Source organism: Oryzias melastigma, linkage group LG20, assembly GCF_002922805.2.
Source record: "Oryzias melastigma strain HK-1 linkage group LG20, ASM292280v2, whole genome shotgun sequence".
Lineage (NCBI taxonomy): Eukaryota > Metazoa > Chordata > Actinopteri > Beloniformes > Adrianichthyidae > Oryzias > Oryzias melastigma.
Window position 1 is genome coordinate 14,464,646 of NC_050531.1, and position 15,995 is coordinate 14,480,640.

The window sequence follows — 15,995 nt, forward strand, 5'->3', positions numbered from 1 at the left end:
CTGAGGTGACGTCAAGCGCAGCCCCCGCCCATCACCACCTATCGCCCAAATTTAAAGCTGTGCACGACCATAAAATGATCAATAAAATCGCGCTGGATCACTATAAGTGAATATTTTTATCGGATTCGTTTTCCAAGTTCCATTAACTTTCTAAATTTAAAAATAAAAATTGTCACCGCACAAGGCCTTTAAAACCAGAGCTTTAGCTTTTTTCATACTGGCTCTGCAACAATATAGAATGCTTAGAACACAAAATGTTGAACTTTGAGGATAGAAAACTGTAGAGAATATTTTCAGGATTTGTTGTAAAATGTTTCCAAACAGAAATAATTTTTTATGTTTTTATGTTGTGTTTATTGATGCTGAACTTTAACCAGAAGGTTCACAAAAAAAAAACGCCCAAAATAATGAAAAAACACACCACTTCTGTCTGTCTAAATCTTTGTTTTTTTTATTAGTTTTGTTGATTCTGATCTTCTGTTCTAAATAAAGGTATAAATGATGGTGGTTAAATACAAATAATTTCAATTTTCATGCGTCCAATAAAAAAGATCCACGCATTGTAAGAATCGTGGTTCAATTCATGAATCGTTGAGCTTGATTCGAATCAGATCGCCGCCTAAGCAGCGATCCACAGCCTTAGTAACTGTAATGACCCGATTTTCATTCTGTCCTCAGTCTAACGTGTTGATTCTGACCGAGAGCAACTTCGATGAGGCTGTAGCAAAGGGCTTCACCTTTGTCAAGTTCTACGCTCCGTGGTAAGTTCATCATTGTTTAAGAAGAAAAAAAAAGCACAATTGTTCAAAAGTATGACGGGTGACTCTGATGCTTTGAAAAGAGCCCCCTGTCTGTAAAATATACGAGGTGTAAAGGTCTTTTTTATTTGCATATTCAAATATTATTTGTATTTGCCTTTTTGTTAATGAAATAGTTGGTAGACATGCACAAATATTGAATAAAAAACAAAAATCAAAGACACATTTAATTGCAAATTTGCACTTTTAAAAAAATTTACGTTACATTAGTGTTTATATTTTATTTTGCTTTCAGGTAAATCAACATATCTCACACTGTTTTGTATTTTGTAGTTTAAATCATTACAAAAACATGTTGACATCAGTGAGTTGGTTCTATCAAACTTTGGAGTGTAAAAGTTGAGGGTCTGTGTTGACAGCATTCTGTTGTAACCTCCGTCCCTCGGTTGTGCAGGTGTGGCCACTGCAAGAACCTCGCTCCAACGTGGGAAGATCTCTCCAAGAAAGAGTTTCCTGGCCTCACCGATGTCAAGATTGCCAAAGTGGACTGCACGGTGGAGCGCACTCTGTGCAACAAATACTCTGTACGTTCTTCATTCTGACGGACTTCTGACGCTGCTTCAATGCGATGCAATAGACTAGAATCTTCTTTGTTTTTCTAGGTGCGAGGTTACCCCACACTGATCATCTTCAGAGCTGGAGAGCAGGGCGATGAGCATCATGGTGGGCGGGACTTGGAGAGCCTGCACGACTTTGTGATGAGGCAGACGAGAGACGAGCTGTAGACGGGAACAAGTCGGCGTGCTCGCACGGCGCCTCTGACCTCACTTTTTATCCGGATCGGGTCAGCCGGAGTCACTCCTGTTTTAAGGACAGAGTGATGGTTTGGAATGTGAATGTATTTCTTGTTGCTCAACCTAAATCTGAATCCGGACGGTCATCGGTTGGGTCTGTAAACGAAGTGTCCGACGAGCATTTTTGCTTTGATTCAAACCAAAACTGTAAAATGTATGTTTTGGAAAAAGGTGGTGCCCAGGTTCCTGCCTTCTAAAAAAATCAATACTGTTTGAGCCTTTTTTGCCATTTGACTTTTTTCAATACTGAATTTTATACACCGGGTCTGTTTTTTTGTTTGTTTTTTTTTTACATTGAAAGCACTTCATGTTGTCACTGCAGAGGCTGTGTGTGTTTATTTTTCATGCCACTCATCATCTATGTACACAACTCTCAGGGAAACATCAGACGTTTGATGGAAGCTTTTTATGCTTTTTTACGGGAGTTTGAAAAGTCGACAGATTTAAAAGTGAGTCAAACCATTAAAAAAACAGCTTTTCTGAATCCTGTGATTTTAAAAATACCATCTCTGACTTACTTAGCATTACGATTTCCTTTCAAATGAATGCACTCTGACCTTATCTCTTATATGAGCTACAAGTGTCTTGATTTAGAAAATCCAAATTTCTTCGTATCAAATGTGATTCTCACTGAAATCAAGTAATCAACAAAGTAGTTCAGGTCACTGCAATCACACGACCTTTCTATCTGCGATAGTTGGAGAAGAGTGAAACCAATTTGTGTCTGGAAATAATTAAAACATATTTTCCTACTAAAATGCATTACATTTTTGGAGATTTGAGATAAAAACAGTGGATTGTGACAAACCATTGTGAGGTAATCAGCACCTTGTTAAATCTTCCGAATGTTCTTTGACCCCCCTGAAATGAAACATGTGATGTCCACTCGCTTTATTGTCCAGTCAAGGTACACAAACAGGCAGACATGCCGCTCTTTGTCCCTTTTTTCTTTTTTCAATAAACATTTTTATGGATAGCACATGATCTTTGGAACTCCAGTGATGGAAGTATTTTCTGTATATTTTCTTTTCATGGGTTGTGCAAAACCCACAGATGTTGCACAAAAAGTGAGTATTGGCAAATTGTAACATGAAATTTGATAATAAAGTTGTCTTTTTTTCCCAAAAATAAGGTTTTTCAATCTTGGTTTTGTATTAAAGATGTGATATTTTTTATTTCTTTTAATAAAAGGTGCAATAAATAAGCGGAGAATGTACAAGTATTTACAAAAAAAAAAGTTAACATGATCACAAATGTAAACAGCAGCTTAGCAGAGGTATATTTTGTAATTTAAAGATTGGTTAGGCACACACGGTAGTTTAATTATTTGTGGATATATATACTTTATCATTCATAAGTGTTCTATGAAGATTGCATGCCATCCAAGGATCACATCGTGTCTTTTAGAGCACAAGAAACATACATTTCATCCAATAAAGTGAAAGATTTGAACCTTTTTCCCCGAGCTCTCAACAGGCTGTCGTGGGGGTGAAAGGGTTTGTTAGCTCTCCGAGTGCAGCGACATAGAAACGGTCATTTGTGGCATGTCGGAGGGATAGAGCTGTATTCTTCAGTCGTGTGGAGAAAAACACAAGCACAGCCACAACATGCATCACGCCGGAGCGGCCCGGTGAATCACGGCTCAGCCTGAGCCTGACAAATATTGACACGGAGGGGATTATTCAGAGCAGTCCACAGCTAAAACGGTCTGTGGTCAGGTCGGTTCAGTCCATATAGTATTTTGGGAGAGCAAATATGGCTGGAGGAGAAAATACGGCTGGAGAAAAGGAAAAAACAGCACATGTATAGACTCCGATGTGTCATTTATTTAGTGTAAAACTCCTGCGCCAGTGAGTCGAATCTTTTAGACGACTTTCTCATCAGTTTTCTTAAAACATCAGTTCGTGGAGATGATAAAGAAAGCAGCACTCTGGCCTTTCCCACAGAGGTTTTAGTCTGGTCCTCTCTGTAGGTGCATCAGCCCGTCAGGCGTTCAATACAAAAAAAATCATCCACAAAGACTCCCTCTTTTCCACAGACTTCCTTGAGATTACAGCTCTAGTCCTCAGCTAAAAAGAGAAGCTGCTGACAAAAACGTATGCAACAATAAATCCTTAATTGCATTTCTTGATGTCTTGTTCCAGAAGTGGAGGACTTTTTTGGGGGGGTGGATCACCTTCCCTCCGGCAGGGTCAGTGGCAGCCGCAGGCGCGCACCACCATGTTTTTGTACTTCTTCAGGATGACGTTGGAGTTGTCGTCGAAGTAAAGCACTGAAATGGCGTGGAGTTTGGTGGGGGCGCAGCACGGCTTTGGCACATTCTCAGGGTTCATCAGGTGCACCTAAAATACATAAAGAAAAAAAAACACTTTTCAAAAACAAACCAGACGGAGCAAATGCTGCTTTTACTGTCACTTCAGGACAGATCATGACACTGACTCAGTCCTAATTCTACAGGATTTATGTTACAGATACTTTCCCTCAGGACAGGAAGTAGACCTGGAATACGCATACATACTAAGTACTCACCAGCGTCTGCACGATGGCGTGGTTGGTAGCATTCATGTGGGCGTTCAGAGGAAAGGAACATTCTCCGTCACAGTAGTTGGCTGCGTAGCCGTCAGGCGCAATGATCCAGTCCTTAGAGACACATGGAAGTCAGCTTGCTTTGTGAAAACAGGTCAGATTTTCTGTCATATGCAGTGTGGTTTTGTTGAGGATTACCTGAGTTATAAGTAAATGTGAGAACAGATTCTGCACATTTATTCTTCCCTCCCGACTGTTTCCTTTCGATGAATTAATTACTTGTTTTTCCTCAATCCGACATGTTTCAGGGATTTTAATCTGAATTTATTTTTTTCTACCCCTTGAACTTTTTCTATTTACCTCAGGGGTCTGCAACCTGAGGCCTAGTTTGTCCCTCCATTGTGGCTTCAAAAAAAGTTGGGTAAACAGGATGTATTTATTTCTGTAATGAGTTTAAAATATTTGTGTTTTGTCCTGTATTTTCCACAATATATGCTTGAAATAAACCAATCAGGAACTTGTATGTTTCACTGTCTAAAGTGTAAAAATAAAATAAAATTGTCATATATCGAAAAATTAATATAATAAAACTATATTTTTTCAACTTTTTGGCTTTCTTTCTGTAAGAAACTAACCAAAATGGCTCTTTTTGCATTAAATGTTGCAGACCTCTGATCTGACTCTATTTCTACATATGAGTCTGAAAGGGAAAAATCTTCACTCAAATGTTTGGTTGTGAGGGTTTGTGTAAGAGATCACTGGCAATCTCCCTCTAGATGTCAGTGCTGTGTTAACAGCCAAAAGCTTGTTTGCAAAGATGTATGAAACTCTTTTTTTTTGCACTCAGACACACCTGCAGTCTGACATTTTAGCAGCTCATAATTGACTCTTTTTGCCCTTCATATCTGCCTCTCTAGTACTAGTTTCTTATCACTCAGCGATAGTAGCCTGTTGTGTTTATGTTGGGGTATACACATCGGTTTCTCTGCTTTTCCTACTGTCTTACTATCAGCAGAGACAGGTCATGTTGACTTTGTTTAATCATTTAGATATGAGACTTTTTCTGCAGAGAATTCATGTGTCTGACTGGGTTAAATGTCAAAATAAAGGTTGTCCTTGGGTTTTTTTTTATTTTTAATTCATTCAGGCTCCGGCACCCCCGCGACCCCGAAAGGGACACAGCGGTCAAGAAAATGGATGGATGGATGGATGGATTCATTCAGATTCTGATTTATGCTACTATCTTTCCTCTGAAGCTCCATCTGGATTCTTGTGAGAGATTTTTAATCTGTTAGATGATCCTAAAAGTGGGCTAAGATTAAGTCACTCCAGGACTTTAACAGAGATGTATGTTGTCATAATTTCATGCTTTTCTACTTCTGTACCCTTACTTGTCTATCATACCATTAGGTGATGCTGCTTCGCCCTACTCCAATTGTCTTTTGATCTATTTTCAAAGCATTTCCAGTCATCTTTTAATTATGATTTTGCTGTTTTGGTCTAAAATAATAATAAAAAATAATTTAAAAACCCTGTGTCATTTTCTAGGACGTAGTTTCTGCAGAGCGGCAGGAGTTCATTAGAAATTTGTCACGAAGTAAGGCCGCCCCACTACCTGTCACCCATCTGTTTACATACTTTCCCACTAGATTTTTCAAATAGCATTCCCGATTTACAACAATTTTTATCAAAAATGGTCAGAAATGCAGTTTAAATTTTAATTTTCTTCAAATATATGTCCTCCATCATTAGAAAAATGCTACAAGAACATGTTAAAAACACCATTTTCATTAAAGTTGGTCTTTTAAGCGAAGAATTTTGTTTTTGAAAAACAATAAATTAGTAATATCAGATCAGATATTAGATATTATTAACAAGCTGATATTTATTTAATTATTTGAAAATATTTGTGTGGAAGATTTTTGACAATAATGCAGTGTTTTGGTGTTGTATTTGGAATACCATAGTTGTGAAGAATAAATATAAATCTTTTACACATAGATTGTTTAACATACCTGTCAGTGGGGCTTTTATAAAATGATATTAAAGACTCATGCAGAATAGTACACAAAAATAAGAATATGGAATAAATCTTCAGTTATTTTTCTTGTGTGTAGTTAAATACAATTTTCTTCTTTCATCTGTTGAGTTTTTTGGGGTTTTAGTGCTGTTGAAATACACCATTTAAAACCAAGCCGACTTAAAACAATTGTCCTAAAATTACCTGCCAGCCCAGCTCTCGGAAGCTCACGTACAGCTCATGTTTTCTGCAGGCGGTCTTCTGATCGCTGCTGTTATAATCTGAAACAAAAACAGACATTTTTTTGTAAACTCGGTAAGAACTGTAGTCAAAGGTGGTCCAGATTTCATAACTGCACAACAAAAACTTCCATTTCCTAAAAGATGTTCACATGTACATCGGCATGACAGAGTCTGAGAGCACACAGGATATCTCCCATGATGCACTGGGTGGAGAAACAAGAGGGCGTAAACAAAAGCACAAGTGCTCATTACAGCAGTTGCTGCACAATCATCTGCTGGCTAACGCTGCAGAACATGAGCCTCATTAAAATCACCAAAACTCAAATATTGCTTGGCAAGATCTCAAGTGGTGGAACAGCAAAGGCTGCAGTGGAACTCTTTTTATGAAGCTCTCAATTATCTGTTCCACTCTGCAGAGCAGTCTACAGCAGACAGGTGTAAGTTTGTTGTTTTTTTTTACTTGAAGAGGTCATAGTTGGCACTGGTCACCACACTGAAGTCAAGATGATGATGCGGACTTTCCAGCTAACACTCTGTCGAGCTCACTTTCTCTGTCATACCTCATAGATTTGACCATTTTTGTTCATCGTTTAGCCCAGAGAAAAGGATGATGAGAGGCCGAAAATGCAGCCGATGGCCACGATTCAAGAGCAAATCCTCATCGAGGAGACGCTTGTTTGACAAATTCTCCAACACGTTAAACAAAACCGTCCTTCCTCTGTGTGATCATGCCAAGTTTCATATAAGTTTCATAGTTTCACACAGTTTGTTAGCATTTCTTTTGCAATTGTCTATTTTTTTCAAGATATAATGAATAATTTTGACACTTAATGTCCCAATTTAACTTGTTTGTTTGCCTTTTATTGTCATTTTTAAACTAAAACAATGGCTTGTATAGAAATCCACAATTAGGAGTCATGAATTGTATTTTCCGTTCAGGTTTTCATGTGCGTTCGCCTGTCAAAAGGAGCATGAGTCAGACCACAGTCCTGAAATCTGTCACTGCCACCACCCAGCCACACACCTCACTGTTTAGTCAGCTGGAGGTGGGGGGGCTAACACACAGGGAGTACACACAAACATGTTTCAACTCCATAAAGCTTGTTCATTTGGGTTCTTTCATGTGTGTGGACATCATTTGTTACAAGTCTCACTGGCAAAACATGATACAAATTGACACACACACACACAAATGTCTTGTTGTTTATCTGTTTAACAGCCAAAAACCACAAAGCGCCACCTTACACCAAAAGGTTTGTGCCTAAAAAACAGCAGGGCTGCTTTTATTCAGGTTTTTTGCACACTTTGGGACTGCGTTGCCCAAACTCCACGTTGTCCAGTGGGGCAAAAAAGTATTTAGTCAGCACCAATTGTGCAACTTAAAAAGATGACAGAGGCCTGTAATTTTCATTATAGGTGTACATGAACAATGAGAGACAAAATAAGAAAAAAAAATCCAGAAAAATCACATTGTCTGATTTTTTATGAATTTATTTGTAAATTAAGCTGAAAAATAAGTATTTGGTCATCTTCAAACAAGCAGGATTTCTGTCTCTCACAGACCTGTAACGTCTTTTGTAAGATGATTCTCTATCCTTCACTCATTACCTGTATTAATGGCACCTGTTTGAACTTGTTATCTATATTAAATACACCTGTCCACAACCTCGAACAGTCACAAACTTCACTAAGGTCAAGACTAAAGAGCTGTCTAAGGCCACCAGAAACAAAATTGTTGACCTGCTCCAGGTTGGGAAGACTGAATCTGCAATAGGTAAGCAGCTTGATGTGAAGAAATCAACTGTGGGAGCAATTATTAGGAAATGGAAGACATACCAGACCACAAATAATGTCCCTTGATCTGGGCTCCCTGCAAGATCTTACCCCATGGGGTCAAAATGGTCACAAGAACAGTGAGCAAACTGGGACCTAGTGAATGACCCGCAGAGACCTGGGACCAAAGTAACAAATGCTACCATCAGTAACAGACTATGCCACCAGGCGTACATGTACAGGCCTGTCTAGAGTGTGCTAGAGAGCATTCGCATGATCCAGAAGAAGATTGGGAGAATGTCCTATCGTCAAATGAAATCAAAATAGAACTTTTTGGTAAGCGCTCTACTTGTCGTGTTTTGAGGAGAAAGAATGCTGAGTTGCATCCAAAGAACACCATACCTACTGTAAAGCATGGGGGTGGAAACATCATGGTTTGGGGCTGTTTTTAGCAACGGGACCAGGATGGCTGAGCCAAGTGAAAGGAAAGAATGAATGTATCGTCAGAGTTTGAGTTAAAACCTCCTTCCATCAGCATTGAAGATGAAACGTGGCTGGGTCTCTCTCGTTTCTGGATCTCAGAAAATCTTTAGAGAGAGTTGAAAGTCTGTGTTGTCCAACGGCAGCCCCAAAACATCACTGCTCTAGAGGAGATCTGCATGGAGGAATGGACCAAAATACCAGCAATAGTTTGTTATGTGAAGACTTGCAGAGAATGTTTGACTCTGTTATTGCCAATAAAGGGTTTAAAACAAAATATTGAGTTTAACTTTTGTTTTTGACTTATTTTTCACCATAATTTGTAAATAAATTCTCTAAAAAATCAGACAATGTGATTTTCAGTTTTTTTCTTTTTTTTCTCATTTTGTCTCTAATAGTTGGGATATACCTATGATGAAAATGACAGGCCTCTCTCATCTGTTTAAGTGGGAGAACTTGCACAAATGACTAAATACTTTTTGGCTCCGCTGTATCTGGAGTTGTCTGAAACAAAGAAAACCACAAAGAGAAAGTTGATTGGATTATTCTCAGATTGAGGAAGCAGAAACCTTGTTTACCAGATTGTGGTGAGGCAGCATTTCCTTTACTGCCATTATCCTCAGCAGCACCATGCAATATGCACGCTGTCTTGATTTCATTGGTAATGTCTTTATCTCTCCAGGACCACAAGTGGCCCCATGGGGCTTTGGAGCTTTGATCCCAGTTTCTGTTTTATACTTCCTTTTTTTCAATTTACTTGCATTATTTAATCGTTATAAGGTAAAGAATGGAAGAATGACACAAAGGCAAATCAATTCTGTTTCACTATGATGAAAGAGGGACTTGATCTTTTGACTGACAGGGGTTTTATACAATAATTTGTCAGCCTTGTTTGTCCCCAATATTCATTTTTAATTAAAGGAAATGGTTTAATGACATCATATCTGAATAAAAATATTAAAATTGAGGGATCACATGACTACGACTCTTAAGTCATTGGTTAATGCTTCAACATTTGACGATTTAAAAAAAATTACACTAAAGTGCTTATTTAAGAGCAAGTTGAGTTAAAGTAGCAACGGTTAGTTAATGACTAAAAATAAAAAAATAATGTTAGCAAAAAAATATATTAGTATTTTGGAATTGCATGGAAACAAAATCTATGTATTTGCAGCAACGTGTTCCTCAGTTATTGTGATTCTGAACTACTTTAGAGAAAAATCTGCTGCAGTAAAAGCCGCAGTTATTGCAGGAGCGGATTCTGATTTGGAAAATTCTGACGTTATGGTCATGAGACATGACTGCAGCATAAGTGACTGAGTCAAGATGATTCCAGGTGATGTGAACATTTGCTTGTGATTTCCAACTTTTACAGCCATAACATTTAAACCAAAAGCTGCAGTGGTCTTTTAATTAAGACAACTCCAGTTTTAGCTAAAACAAAAAAATGTGTCATTTTCTTGGACATAGGATGGGGTTGTTATTGCAGAGTGAGCACATCCTTACTTCCCGACATCCATCTGTTCCCACTCCTGCTAGCTCCAACTTAACATTAAGGGTGCAGCAAAAATGTCGAACAATATTAGAGCCATCCAGCCAAACAGTGTTTAGTTGGGCTGTAAAGAGTATCCGGGTACTCGGGTATTCGCGATCTGCTCCCAGAATTTCGAGTAAGGATATTCACGACATCCAAGATCGCTGATTCGCAATCTTTATAAATGTGGTAAATTGTAGCAAAAGAAGATCAAAATATCAATTGAGGACGATGTGTCTTTGCTCTGAAATGCAGATTAATGGCGGATTTTAAGTTTATGAACTAAAATAAAGCCAAAGAGGCGCGGTGCCGCTACCGGAAGTAAACACATCTTCGTGACGATGAAGCTTCCGGTTTTCAAAGTAAAACTAGCGAGAGCTTTTTTCCGTTCAAAACTGAGACTGAAGTTCCGCTCACAGACATAACTTCTGAAAAAATGAATTAGCTTTAACATCGGAGCTTTAGCGCCAGTGTTTACATTACTTTGGTAATGATAACTCTTCAACATTTGACGTAATTAACGAAACTCCATCTTATTCTGAAGAAACAGCCTTGCGCTGCTGGAAGGCGGATGTAATCAACGTGAATCAGCTGATTCTGCTGCGAAAAAAAACTTTTTCATAGGAGCTCTGCAGCAATATGTGATGCTTAGAACGTAAAATATTGAAGAACTTTGAAGATAAAAAACTGTGTAGAATATTTTCAGGTTTTGTTGTTAAATGACCCAAAACAAAAGTGATTTTTATCCTTTTTATGTTGTTTTACTGCTGAACCGGAAGATTGAAAAATAAAAAACAAAAAAACTTTAAAATGACAAAAAAATGTCTTTTTATCTAAATTTTGTGTTTTTTTAATCAGTTTAGTTGATTCTGATCACCTGTTCTAAATAAAGGTATAAATGATGATTAAATACAAATAATTTTAATTTTCATCCATCTAGTAGACACATAGACACAATAGACACAATACATATAGCAATAAACATTATAATAAAAAGTAAGAATCGTGGTTCAACTTGTGAATCGTTGCTCTTGATCCGTGAATCGAATCGGATCGCTACCTAAGTGATGATCCACAGCCCTAGCGTTTAGTGAGAATTGAGAAAAGCGAAGACGTCCATGCATCTATTTGTCCGCAAGTGGATGCATCTGAGTGGAGAGGAGCAGAGATCTTGTGGCTTGCCGTAGTAGCTTCAATGTCACACCTACAAGCTTTTTCAAATGGCTCCTGATACACAACAATTTCAGTAAAGAAATACTCAGAATTGCAATCAAGAACAACAGAAACTCTATTGAATACTCCCTTCAATAGATTTTTTAGTGGTAATTTCTGAACCTGAAAAATGCATGCACTTTGATTAAATAAACTCACAAAAGAGAGGAAGCTAAAGGTAAAGCAGAGAGCAGCAGCTGGTGCAAACGAGAGGTCAAGGAGCAACCGGTGACTGTCCGACACAGTCAGGTGTTTCCCTGGCTGCTTCCTTTCCAATAGGAAGGGCAGTTTTCTGTGTGTGCACGCCTGTGCAGTCAGCAGTGTGTGTGTGTTTGCAACTATGAATGTGTTTTCTCATAAATCTGTTTCACAGGCGATAGAAATGAGCACTGGAGTCACCTGACTTTAACAGGTTTACAGACCTTTACAGGTGAGGTGAATCAGATTCTGGCACACAGTTTTTCCTATTATTATTCTTACCCCAAAACAAAAATCCACACGACTTTACATTGTTGCACACGGTGAGGTTAAACAAAGGAAACATTCAAGGACAAAGGAAAAGTTGCTTTCAAATAACAACGATGGAAAACATGTTTGTTTGGTGCCTTTGAGTTTAGTTTTCTCCATCTTCATTCTTTAGGTTGTTCCATTTAAATTTGAGGTTCTCAGCTTGTTTAGAACATGTGATTCAGATTCACATTTAAGTAAACATTTGCATCCTTGACATATAGGTGATATTAAATCTACACTAATTTTAGAATTGATATGATAATACGGAGAGTGATGATGATTTACATAAAAATTCACATTGATGCCTAATAATTACAGTCAGTTTGCTTTGGTATTGCATGTGGAGGTCGAATGAAGCTGCAGTGTTGATGCTCATTGTCTTATTTACTCAAAGATAGAGACATTGAGCCTCAAATATGAATTTTAGACGTTTTTTATCATTAAAAAAATTTTTTTTGAAGCAACAAAATACAAAAGATTGACATTTATTACAATATCAAGTGTATACATTTGAAAAAGTCTAACCTCAGCTCACAACAAAAGCATAATTATTTTATTATTAAATAAGAAAAGCACCTTCTGTTTGCAGTGCATCATCCAGACCCTCTTTTCCTCCTCCTTCTCACACACCTACACATTTTCCGTGCACCTCCTGCCCTTAAAAGTCATCAGCATTTACAGTCTGTGGGGCTCTTTAAGAGGAATAAAGCTGATATTTACTGTGGGCTTTCATTGAGTGTAAAGGCTCAGATTTGTGGTGCCCATAAACCACATCTCCCCTTCCTGCCTGTAAAATTTTAATGCCACACAGCTACTGCTAAGCTCCGGCTCCCGAGAGGCTTCCTTTCATTTATTTTTCCTTTTCCTGACAGGGAGCTGAGGTGGCAAGAAGGGTGAGAAACAGACTCTGCGACGGGTAACATGTTACTCTAATTAAAGGTCACCGCACTTTGTCAGTCTTCCACTTAAGCTTGACCAAAAACATGAAAAAAATTAGCAAACTAATAGATAGCTTTGAAGCTTTTTTAAAGTTCTTTGGTTGATGCTCAGCTAAGGAGCTCCCCTCTGTAGTTTCTGTTTAAGTCTCATTAGTTTCTATGGTCATTGATGAGTTTGCCAATCACATTTACTGTTTATAGTGATGTAGGAATGAAGCTGACGCCCTCATTAGCATTGTTTCTATTAAAATTGAACTTGAAAGTTTCAAAGAAATTTGAGCATTGACATTTTTGGTTTAAAAACATGAGTAGATTGGGTAGATTCATTTTTTACATTGTTTTGTCTTCACTTTATTTATGGATTTTTACATTTGGATTTTGTCTCTACATGTCTGATCTTTTTCTTTAAAACTATTTGATCTCAGTTTTTGTGATTTTTGTAGTAAAGAAGTCACAAAATTGACAACTTGAACTGAATTTTTTGGATAGTTTCAGGTCCATTATAGAGTTTTTGTGAAAGAAAAAATATATCTGTAGAAAACAAAAACTGAGGTTGTATAAAAAAGCATTTCCACAAAAACAGTGTTAAAGTCAAACTGAACATTAGAATTAAAAGCTCAAAAAGCCAGAGACCACTACGGGTCAAGAAGTTTCAATATAGAAAAAAAAGTCACGACAAATAAAGACTATTTCCACTCTTTCTTGCATGTTACTACATGCCGCAGTGGTTTGAACATCCAAGATGGTTGTGTTCTTACTAATTTGGCCCAATCCAAATTCTTCTCTTCTCCCTACCCCTCCAATTGTAGGGGCATTTGCAGGGGAAGGGGTGTCTGAAATTGCTTTTTTAGGGCAAACCATTCAAGCTGAGAGATACAGAGCCCTCCATCGGAAAGGGGACAAAAAGCACTTTTCTTCAAGTGGCTGAAGCACAGAAGTTTACATTTAAATGTTAGTAATAACTTTTTGTTGAAGTATGACCTTTTAAAAATGATAAAACTGATATTTTTATGTATATTTGAGCGCTAGAAGCTCCGCGCTAATGCTAGCTGACCTGCGTCTATTGGTGACGTCATCAAATTAAATTAGTCATTTTGATTTGTGTCAATTTACCCATTTACAGTTTGATTTCATTTCCAATTTAACCATTTAACACCAGAACTCCAGTTTTTATGTTCTTTGATTTACTTTATCTTTTTAATTGTTAACTCAATCAACATAATTCCAGCAGATTTTGAAGGAAAAAAGTGCCAAGAGGGTTAAACATTCAGTTCTCATTGCCATTCAGTTAAAGACTTTTCTGTCTTTCCATCTTAACGTCTTGAGATTAATGAACCTAAATTCAGATTTAGATTTAGTCCTAAGATTGTAAATCGTTCATTTTAGAAACCCACTTCAATGAAAATGTGGGGTTTTTTTATGTTTTTAGCAAGTTTTTGTAGATTTTTTTCTCATGATATATATAAAGAAATTAAGATTAAAACTACATTTCTGAGTATTTCTTTATTTAAATTGTGAAGACCAAAAAAATGCTGTTGGAAAAAGCTTGTAGGTCTGACATAGAAGCTACAATGACGACATCCATGTACGTCTTTGTTTGTTGATGGCCTAAATCTGAAACTCTTTTCTTTAAGGGATGTTTAGATGTAAACATGATATTGTGACATCACAAATCCAGCTTTTACTACACATCCACCAGACTTCACATCCCATCGTACTGTTTGGTAGAAACATAAGCTAGATTTACACTTATTAGACAAATCCAGGAATTTTCTTTAAAGCATTTTCTTGTATTTTTTAGCCAAATGAAAAGCTTTTCTATTAGTTTAATGCAAGAATTAGTTGTTTTATTGCTGAAAGTCTCACCTTTGTCCATCTTAAGTCACTAATTCTGTGTTTTATAGCTAACAAAATTAGGTTTAGAAGGACAACTGTGTGAATTTAAATGTTTTAACCCTTTAACACCGGTGACGCTTAAACACAAAATCTTTAACATACTGTAACTTTTCAACCGTTAACACAATCAACATAATTCCAATAGATTCAGAATCTATTGGAATTATGTTGATTGTGTTAACAATTCAAAAATTACAGTAAATCAAAGAACATAAACACTGCAGCTCCAGTGTTAAAGGGTTAAATATGAAACCTTTAACGCAAAAGCATTGCATGTTACACAAGTTTACCCTGCAGTGCTTGACCTAGAAGCGTTGATGTGTGAGTAGACAAACATCCCATTTGACCACGTGACACAGGCCCTACAACTTGATTCACATGGAGTTCACCGAGGTGAGGTCGCACCCCGTCCGCTCAGTGGCAAAAGGGTGAGGGTGGGGACAACAGTTCCTTCGATATGCTCACTCTGAGCTTCGGGCTGATATTAACCCTGAGACAGTAGCAGCCATTCATTAAGCTCAAGGAAACACTTTCACCCCCTCGTTCTGTGAGGAGGAAAAAGCTGTAAATTATATTTATCGCGCCATGTTCCGAAAATACAACAATGTGTCGCTGAGAAGAGAAAACCACAAAGTTGGTTTTAGAGAGAGAGAAATCTGAACAGGGACAACTTTTGATGCAAGTTTCTAATAGTTTAAATTAAAAAAAAACATGAATGGATTTTTTGTTTTGTACCTGAATTTTGTGAAACTATTAGAACGAGGACTGCAGTAAGGAGACAGACAGAAGGAGAATGTCACTGCTGTCTCTGACGTCTCTCCTCTTTTTTTTTCTTCCCCCAACCACGACTACTGAAGTTTATCTTTCTTCCTGTCTTTCATCACAGAGGTTATTAAACCCTGTGAGTGAGCTCCGCCATGTCTAATTACTCCAACGGTAAACAAAAGGAGGTTGGGTGGGGAAGAAAGAGGGAGGAGAGGAGAAGAGAGGAGCGACAGATGAAATAACACAGCTGGCAGTGTGCCGTGTTATTATAATTCTTTAAGCGATACTGTTAGCCGGGTTAGTCTTTTAGCTGCGCGGCTAATGACTGGCTACACCTAATTACAGGCCGCCTGTGCTGCTGTGTCAGGACGCAGTACTCCTTCCCCGGATGGTTGTTAGCCTCCCCCACCGCCAAAGGCCAACCCAACTCCCATTACCTTCCCAGCCTTCATCACCCACCAAACCCCAAATTACCTTTTAAGGTGTT

The 15,995-nt window shown here is 37.8% G+C and overlaps 2 protein-coding genes across 2 annotated transcripts in view; one reads left to right on the forward strand and one right to left on the reverse strand.

Annotated features, from left to right (window-relative positions):
- txndc5 (thioredoxin domain containing 5) overlaps positions 1 to 2,740 on the forward strand; it is a 13,137-nt gene extending 10,397 nt beyond the window's left edge. Inside the window, exons 8-10 of the mRNA XM_024280054.2 lie at positions 679 to 761; positions 1,213 to 1,342; positions 1,421 to 2,740. Of these exons, the coding sequence (XP_024135822.1) occupies positions 679 to 761; positions 1,213 to 1,342; positions 1,421 to 1,543 (336 nt within the window). The 3' untranslated portion in view covers positions 1,544 to 2,740. The remainder of the gene's footprint in view (positions 1 to 678; positions 762 to 1,212; positions 1,343 to 1,420) is intronic.
- The window catches only part of bmp6 (bone morphogenetic protein 6), a 50,167-nt gene continuing 36,061 nt past the window's right edge, over positions 1,890 to 15,995 (reverse strand). Inside the window, exons 5-7 of the mRNA XM_024280053.2 lie at positions 6,363 to 6,439; positions 4,142 to 4,252; positions 1,890 to 3,954 (exon numbers count right to left, since the gene is read on the reverse strand). Coding sequence (XP_024135821.1) covers positions 3,805 to 3,954; positions 4,142 to 4,252; positions 6,363 to 6,439 — 338 coding nt within the window. The 3' untranslated portion in view covers positions 1,890 to 3,804. The remainder of the gene's footprint in view (positions 3,955 to 4,141; positions 4,253 to 6,362; positions 6,440 to 15,995) is intronic.